Genomic DNA, 9521 nt, shown 5'->3' on the forward strand with positions numbered 1-9521 from the left:
TTGACACTAAGAAATCTACCAGTGGATATGTTTTTACTTTGGCTGGTGGGGCTATCTCTTGGTGTTCAAGATTGTAGAAAATTGTGGCATTGAGTACTACAAAAGCTGAATATATTTCAGCTATAGAAGCTTCTAAGGAAGCTATTTGGCTTGGCCGTTTGGTCAAGGATTTTGGTCTTTCTTCATGTATTCCAGTGCTTGGTTGTGATAGCCAGAGTGTAGTATGTCTGGCTAAGAATGCCATGTTCCATGCACGTACCAAACACATAGATGTTCGGTACCACTTTATTCGATAGGTCTTGGATGATGGTCTTGTCACACTGACTAAGGTCAAAACCCAAGATAACCTTGCAGATGTTCTCACTAAGTGTCTTGCAAAGGCTTAGCACGAGCATTGCATTCGTTTAGTGGGAGTTGGTTAGCTTAAAGGTACCTCTTCAAGCCTTTAAGTGGGAGGTTGTTGGGTGTAAAGTCCCTTCGTCTCCGTGTATATAGTCATACGGGTGTGAACACACCCTTATTATACCCTAACATATAAATACATTCTTTCGTTCTTTGTGTACATCACAATCTGGTATACCTATCTCTGCATTCACTCTCTCTAACTCTCAACTCTGCTGCTCACGCCTCAATCTCGCACTTCATTGCACACTCTCTCTCCTTCAGTGAGACAACTCTTCTTGCAAGAACAACGAGACCGACATATCAAATGCGTTTTTTCCATGCATCCTTAGCTGTTGTGCACAACTGAATATGTAGAATAACTTGTCTCTTGCATGAGAGTGCAATCAAAGCGTGTGCTTGGGCATCTCTCCCATCTTCTCTCAATTGATTAGCGGAGGGTGGTGGAATAGGAGCGGGAGGGGAAGATCCACTTGTGATGGTGGATGAATTCGATGAGCTTGCAACATTTTGTGTAACAAGGCATGCGAGGCTAATCTTGGAACCAGATACGTTAAGTTCAAAGTTTTTTGACAACCAAAGCATGCTTCGTCATATGCATCCACATTGGATAATTTGTGCCATTCAACTTGTCTAAGTCCCAAAACATATTTAGCAAGTCATTTTGGGCTGCCAATGCTTGTTGTGTATGACTAAATTGTACAATCTTTAGCTCCAAATTGAAAATTTCCAAAAAGTTAGAAAAACTTTGATAATTTGGTGAAAGAGTCTTAAATTTTAGGTCAAATTAGGAGAGAAATTGATGATGTTTGTGAAGTTTTATGAAATGTGTGTATTGTGTGTGAAGATGGGCTAATGATGATTAAAGGCTGAAAAAGATAAAACATTATTTATTGAAGTGTATTGATCGGCATCAAATGTGCAAATAAGGGTAGTAGAAAAAGACGCATATAGTAAGTAGAAGACCGGGTGACATGCAGACAATTGTCGGGGCAAGTGCTTGATAGATACGAGCATATGTAGTAGGTAGAAGACTAGTTGACATGCATGTAGGCGGCTGTTGGGAAGGCAGATGATAGGCAAAAGTAGTGCCAAATCGGGAGCATGTAGGCAACTTCATAGATTGGTGATGTGGCTGTAGGTGGCATTCAAAATGAAGTAGATAATAGTCCATTGATGAGCAAGCCAAGGTGACTTGCCAGTCAAGAGATTCCATGCAGCCAAGCAGAGTTGAAGGTGCCACATGAGCTGAGAGGTAGAACTAGAGTAAATGCATAGCTAGATGAATCTTGAGTAGTAGTAGCCAAGTCTGAGGCTCAAAGGCAGTTGAGGCAGTAGTGGCTTGTGAGTTGAGTGGTGGCTGAAAAGAGGTATGGCTTTGATACTACTGTTAGGTTAGGATCCAACAGCATGTGCATGTGCATGCACGCGTGCGCACACACACATGTAGTGAACAAATAAACAACGAGAAAATAGAGTTGTTGGAAGGTCATCTTCACTATGTGAAAGTAATAAATCAAAGTATAATCCCTAAGGTACTAATGTACCACACCCATTGACGGGTTATGGGTTGCTTACACTATTATTTGGGGATTCAGTTCATCCAAAATTAGCATTGTATCATCATGTCATAGTCACAGAATGTGGGTAAGCTGTTACACAGGTTTAATATGGAAGATTGTAAACCTTTGTGCACTCCTATGGAGCTAGGCTTAAAACTGTCTATGTATGATGGTGAAGAGATGCATGATGTTGCAATTTACAGCCAAGCTGTTGGCTGCCTCATTTACACTTGCAATACACGTTCGAATATTCAATATGCAGTATCTCAATTAAGCAGATATATGCACAGCCCATGGATCATACATTGGCAAGCTGTTAAGTGGATCTTTAGGTATTTGCAAGGTACTCAGTCACATGTTTTATTATTTCTAGGAGGGAGACTTGCACTTAATAGGCTTATTGTGATGCAGATTGGACTGGTGATGTAGATACTAGGTAGTCTACTAGGGGACAATGTTTCTTTTTGGGTCGTTCATACATTTCATGGCTAAGCAAGAAATAGTCTACAGTGGCTACCTCGTCTTGTGAGGCCCAAGATGTAAAAGATGCAATTCATAGATTGTATGCAAGTGCTCCGATAAGTTCACATGATGCATTGGATGCAAAGGTTTGTGATTTGGGAGATGCATCAAGAAGTGCTAGTGTCAATGTGGTTGCTTGTTCCTCTTAGACTAGTGATGCTCATGATATGATGCCTAAAAAGTGCAAAGCTAATGCTAGGAAATATCCCTTGTTTCAAAGTTGGGACATACAAGCAAGGAAAGAGGTATCAATTGCCCTTCGTCAGTTCTTTTATGAAGAGGAGATTCCTCATTAAAAGGTGAGGAGTTCTTACTTTCTTGACATGGTGAAGGCAATTGGAAATGTTGGCCCAAGCTTCAAGGTCCCTACCTTCATCCGACAATTTTGCAGATATTTGACCAAAGCGGTCAACCAGCCGGTTCTTTTGTACCTGTTACCCCGGATTGGTCTGGGTACATCCTCCCCTACTTATTCAGCTTGATAGGGAGAGGGTGCTTTTCTCTTGCTTTCCCTTCGAGTTTGAGAGGGGGTGGCTTCTACTCTTGCTAGTGACAGTGATGATACTTACAATCTTTTAGACGTTTATTCATTTATTCTTCTGTATTATATTATGGACATTTGTAACTTCATCCACATTGTCAGGATGACATGATTGTAAAAGGGCGCTCGGGCAAGTGAACAATTGTCTTGTGAGGGCACTGTCTAAGTGGCACTGTTGCATTGCATTTTGCGTGAGCATGACCTCTTGTATCTCCCTTTGCATTATCCCATGCATTGGCATTCTGTTCATGTAAACAAGCATCTGTGTGTATTTATTCCTTTTCGGTCTTCTGGAGTGGTCGACTCTGAATCCACCATATTTGTGGCATTGCCCATGACAGTCTCCAAGGCCAATTTTTTTCCTTAGCTTGCTTGCTTGTTTTGCTTGTCTTGCTTGCTCCAAATATTTGCTATATCCACACCTTAGCTTTATTCTTCTTCACCGACACCTAGTAATGGTAGGGATAGTATGCTTGTTTTGTGAAGGTCTTGGGTCTAACCATATTTATCATTCTTCTGTTTGGGGCATGGATACTCAATAGGACGAAAACTGATTTGAACCCTACACTTAATGCTAAATCTATCAAATCTAAAAAGCCCTTTAAAAAAAAGAGAAAGAGAGAGAAGTCTATAGCTGATTCCATCTGCCTTTGTAGGGCTTGGTAGGCCATTGGATAGCGGCCGTGCACCCTTTGTTTGATGCCCTATCCTCTCTGGGGTGATCACTTAGGCTCCCTTGGTAAGATAACCATTGCCTTTGTAGTCTTAGTAGGCCATTGGGCAGCCAACATGCACCTTTTGTCTGATACTTTGGCTGCTTTGGGGTGGGACGCTTTGGGGTAAAGAATAAAGAAAACGGGCTTGGTTGGCCTTCCTTCTTGTGGCACCATTGTTGGGCATGTGAGGGGGTGTTGAGCTAAAAATGCATTAGCTTTACTTAAATAGTCCCAAAACTTGCTTAATTAGTGAAGAAACCTTGTTTATTTACAAGAAACGCGATCCTAGAGAGTGTATGTGTCCTATAAGCACAAACCCACTTGGGAGGGCCCAAACTTTCTATAAACAAGTATGCTGTTCTCCATTCAGCCCTTAATCTCGTTTTTGTAGATTTTAGGTGTTCCAGCTTGCTGGCCACACCTCGTTCGTAGAGGACATCTCAATCGAAGCTGTCCATTGCTGTTTACATCAGTTGGCGCCTTTTCCAGCCTTCTTCACGCAGTTTGGAGCTGATTCCAGCCGGGCGATTGCTGTTTTTGCACCGACCTGCTGTCGTATAGCTTGCCGCGTCATCACAACACCTGCATTTGCTGTTGCAGCTGTCGTATTGACAGCTTTCTCTCTCCTCCAGCTGCCGCCATCTCTTGTAGGCTGTCGCCCAGTTGTCCTCAGTTGCGTTTGGCAGTTTTTCTCTCTCCTCAGCAGTCGCCCACCATTTGCTGCTTGCGTTTGGCTGTTTTCTCTCTCCTCAGCATGCATTTACTGCACATTCTCTCTCCTCATTGCCGTCTGCATCAGATTCAGCTTCTCACTACTGTGTTTACTGGTGTTCGACATTTGGAGGTTGCCTTGCTGCGATTCGAGATCCGTTCATAACACACTCTCCAGCTCATTACCCCTGCCTTGATCCTTGAGATACAGGAGTTCGAGGTTCAGTATTCATTCACTGCATAGTGTGTTTGCTGTGTGAGCATTGTATATTCAGTAGCTATATCACTTTATTTATTTTCTGTGTTCTTTGTCTCTGAGTTACCCTAACCCTAACTGTGTTCTTTTATCAGTCTGTGCTTTGTCGTACGATTGTTATTTGTGTTTCTATGTTAGGGTATTTTTTCACAATGGTTTCATGTATGTTTGGTTCCACATTTTTGGAATCAGTTGATACAAGAGGTGAGTATAAGTTGGGAGAGCATATCTTTGAAATTCTTAAGAGTACCATTTTTGAAGTGGGGTCTCAAAATGTAGTTTAAGTGTGCATGGAATCTGGTTAATGCAGCCAATTGTGTTCGTGTTGGTCACTTGGTTGAGCAAGAGTGGCCAACTATTTTTTACACTTGGTGCACATGCCATTGCCTTGATTTGCTATTCAAGAATATTAGGGAACTTTCTTGGGTGAAGCTTGTTTTGGAAGAAGTTGTGCAGGTTGGTACATTTGTCACATGAAAAAATACAGTTCTTGCTTTGTATAGAAAGTTAAGCTCAAAAGAATTTCTTAAACCATCATAAACTCGGTTTGCATATATAGCACAAACTCGATTTGCATATACCATTAGTCCAATTTGTCCCAATGGTTGCCTCTTCTGGCCATGCAAAGATCTTAGCTTAATCTAAGAGAACTTTGGGGGTAAAAAGCAATAACTAATGAAAATAAAAATAAAATATTTATATAAGTAAATAAGGAAAGCAATTGCAAAAGTATCACCACCTAGTGACATATTTTGCATCTCCATCAAAGTGGGTGAAGGCCAATTGATGGCCCAAATTAAGAGGCAAATCAGATTGAAGACTTATGGGTCATTTTGGACAGCAAGGGGAGTTGGAATACCGAAAGGGATTGGGAGAATCCCATTGTATATAAATTTTTTCTTCAATTAAGTTAAAGAAATACCAAAAGGGGTGCCAGTTTTGGGGCCAATAGGGTGTCCATTGTCCAAGATTGTAAGTTAATTTGCATTTCTCAGTTTTGTAATAAATGTTACTGTTGTAACTAAGTTGTAATCAATGAATTTCCACTCAGCCACGGAAGGAAGGCTGATTTCACACTTTGTGTAGACTGATGGAACATGATGCACTCTCCATTGCATGCTGCTGCTTTTGTGCTCCATCCTATTTGGAGAGCAAAGAATCCTGAAAGTGATACCTGCATAAGTATGAGTCTGAGTTAGGTGCATTTGTGCGTTCTATTGCAAAGGATGAGAAGAGGATGCATCAAGGTGTGAAGTAGTGGGAAACTTTTGGGGCAGAGACACCAAATTTACAGCTCTTGGCACTTAGGATATTGTCTCAAGGCACTTGTGCCTCACCATGTGAGAGAAATCGGAGCACTTTTTCTCTCAATTCATACGAAGAAAAGGAACAAGCTTAAGCCAAATAATACAAAGAAGCTTGTTTTTATACACACCAATTTGCGTCTCATAAGCAAGTTGAAAGAAAGAGGATTTGAGAAGATATAAGTGACCTTGAAAATGCTAAACAAAGAAAAGGATGATGAAAGGCTGCTTGCTTTGCAAGAAATGAGAGAGGAAGATGATGAGAATTCAGCTCTTGTGATAGTAAGTGCATCAAGTGCTGGTACCTGTAGTGTATCGTAGGATGAGGATGAGGATGAGGGTGAGGGCGAGTAGGAGGAGGATGAGGATGTTGGAGATGAAAATGACTCATGAGTCAACTTGAGTAGCACATGCTGTAGCAAGTCTACAATTTGGAGTCTTGACCCTTGTGTCTTCAATCTCTTGAGTGGCCTCTATAGAGTCTAGAGTACTATGTAGTATGAGTCATGACATTTTGCAATCTTAGTGGGCTGATTATAATTTTTGAGTCAATGAGTCATGACATTTTGTGATCCTTGTGGGCTGATTATAATCTCTAAATTCAGTCCCCTCGTGAAATCTCAATGTCATTTATGCTTGTTTTTCGAAGTGTAAGCTTTTTTGAAATGTCTACTATTCATATTAAGGTTCAACTTATCATTCTTTTATTTTTCTAGTCTTTTAAGAAAATTAGGGCAATGTATGATTCAGCCCAGAGGTCTGAATCATACTTTCATACCTGTGCACGTATGGAAGTATGAGACGTATGCTATCAACTATGGTTAAGATTGAAATCTATTGCAGACAATGGACCCAAAATTGCAGGCATCCTTGTAGGGTTGTAGGTGCTCACTGCTCCTAAAGTCGCCAAACCCACTTATAAGGTCTTGCAGACCTGCTTTCAATGATGCTGTTGATGGTGTCATACAGACAGGAATCTGCTTCCCATACATGTTGTTTTGGCCTTCACTGCGCATGAAGTGCTCTCTTTCTTCTTCCCATATACTCTTTTTTTTGGCCTTCACTGCACATGAAGTGTTCTCTTTTCGTTCTGTGCACTTTTAAGTTCATCCAAGCGAAGGGGTATGACCATGATTATTCCCCAGATTTTCAGCTTTCTGCTGTTCTAACTGCTGCTGCATCTCTAGCTTACGCTTGCTAGAGAGGTCATGCGTTGGTGTGAGAATCATTTAACAGTGTGCTTTCATTCTGGTTAGTATGTGATCTTGTCTGATTTTGGTATAGTGATGTGATGTTTTAGGCGGTCTGATGGGTTGAAGGCAGTAAAAGTCTTGGATCCAGTACCTTTGGAGATGCTGCTGATGACACAGGGCCTCCCCTCAAAGGTTAGTGCTGTAATGGTTGATACTAGTTTTCTTTTTTTGACTTGACTTTGAGAACTCCATTCATTATGATTTTGATCACAGTTTAAGTGATGCTTTTTAACAGGTGTGGGGAAGCGATCATATAGCTCTTGCCAGTGAGCTTGCATTCACTTGAAGAAGCTAATCTTTGTGCTGCTTCTCTTGCCTGAAAAAGCTATCAAGGTGGACCTCGATTATAATAAATCTTACAGATACGCATGCAAAGGTTGAACGCCTTGTTGTATTTGGCCCTTTGCTGTATTGCTGAGGTTGTTGATAAGACTTCTAAGGATCTATTTCCCAAATCAGTGTGCTTGCTGATATTTGTTCGATGCTGCGCCTACTGTCCACTGAGTTCTATTGCTGATGAGGGTAGTTCCAGCTAATCACCACATTTAGCTGATGGCTTTTTGAAGCTAGATTCCAACTCTTCTTTAAGAAAGGTTCATAACAAGCAATTGATTGAATTGGTTTGCCATATTGAGTGGACCACCGATGTTTGTAATGGCCAATTCAGAAGTGATGTTCGGTTAACTAGCACGAGGGTTGTTCCTGCTAATCACCAAGTTTTAGCTGATGGCTTTTTGAAGCTAGACTCCAACTATCCTTTTATGAAGGTTCATAACAAGCAATCACCAAGTTTTAGCTGATGGCTTTTTGAAGCTAGACTCTGACTATCCTTTTATAGCTTTTCAAAGATGCTTCCAAGTTGATACATACTCATTTCCCTTCAATGATCATCCAACAAGGATTAAGCGATATCTTTTGTTGTGGTTGGTCAACCTCAAGTTGTTCATCTAGCATGTCTTGGGCTTCATACACTACATTAAGGGAAGCTTATGCTTCATCTACCTCACATTGGAGTTTAGTTACACATACTATAATGTCTTAGTATACATAGGGTTGATTTGGGACACTCATGGTTGGCAAATGTGAGAAGCCTTCACTTATATTAGTCATTTGAATGCAATTCATTCAACTCACTTCGATAGGTTCCATGTGTCTCATCATGGTAATTAGCTCCCTCCTACAATCTTAATATTTCAAGATGCTCCTTTAATCACTTTCCACTTGTTTTTATATCTAAAGATGCCAGAATGTTCTCTTATTTCTTATGACATATCAATTCCAAGTTCAATTGATGTTAAAATTCTACCGTGTCTACGAAGGATTGTTTTAAAAATCCTTTTGATGCATGTGGATGATAATTGCATAGTACTAGTTGGTTAGGAAAGTTTCTCGAAGAAATGCACACTATTATGATGAGCAGGGCAAGTAATGAGGTACAATAGAGGAGTAAGAGGAAGCTTACACTCTACTATTTAAGGTAATAAAAGAGAAGATTCAAAACAATACATAACCCTAAAATGAATTGGGGTAAGGGATTGTTAGCCTAGGATTTGACATCATGTTCATATATGTCATTAGAATTATGTTTTACCTTAGTCATCTATAGTTCATTTGGCCTTGTTATGTAAATGGACATTAAAAGTCATGATCAGTGGTGGTTGATGTAGTTACAGTAGTAGGCGTCACCTGGAAGGCAAAATCCTTTTTGTTCTTGTTGATTCTGCTATATGAGATGATAAGTTTTCATGATAGTATCAAGCTTTGATAGTTTGCACTCTATTTCTTGCCTTGTTTTTACAATATTCTTTGCTCATTGTCTCTCTAATGTTATCATAAATGATTAAGTAGTCTCTTTCTCACGTTCTTCAATGTTATTCTTGCTTTCTATGTTCATTTTCTCATGCAATAGAGAGTTTGTTGCAATACCTACAATAGCAATGCTGTCTTATTATGCATTCTATATACACTTACGGTTGTGACACTTTGGCAATCTTGCCTATGCTTCCCTATACCTCTAGTTTAAAATTCAAGCAAAAATGACCTTGTTTCACGGTAAATATTTCAGTTTCGTGCAAATCTTGAAGCATGGATTCCACAGAATTGAAAGAATTGTGGGCAAGGCAACAATAACAGCAATCACTGTTGAATGGAGGAGGAGAAGTGGGAGAAGCCATAACCTTGGATGAGAAACATGATAGATTATCCATAGAAATTTTTTAAAATGTAAGTGCCCTTGTAGGAGTGGTGGAGAAAA

At 40.2% G+C, this 9521-nt stretch overlaps 1 protein-coding gene across 2 annotated transcripts in view; it reads left to right on the forward strand.

The window, feature by feature from the left end:
• Positions 1-8065, forward strand: part of LOC148030168 (carbon catabolite repressor protein 4 homolog 5-like) — a 47610-nt gene extending 39545 nt beyond the window's left edge. Inside the window, exons 15-16 of one of the 2 annotated variants that reach the window (XM_087686438.1) lie at positions 7315-7399; positions 7503-8065. In XM_087686438.1, coding sequence (XP_087542564.1) covers positions 7315-7399; positions 7503-7553 — 136 coding nt within the window. In that variant the 3' untranslated portion in view covers positions 7554-8065. Of the gene's footprint in view, positions 1-7298; positions 7400-7502 lie in introns of those variants that run through there. The other variant, XM_087686439.1, reaches the window with a different exon arrangement.
• The last annotated feature ends 1456 nt before the right edge of the window (positions 8066-9521 follow it).

The sequence above is a fragment of the Lygodium microphyllum genome, chromosome 10 (assembly GCF_053477565.2).
Source record: "Lygodium microphyllum isolate KBCC chromosome 10, Lygodium_microphyllum_v1.1.10, whole genome shotgun sequence".
In the NCBI taxonomy this organism is placed as follows: Eukaryota; Viridiplantae; Streptophyta; class Polypodiopsida; order Schizaeales; family Lygodiaceae; genus Lygodium; species Lygodium microphyllum.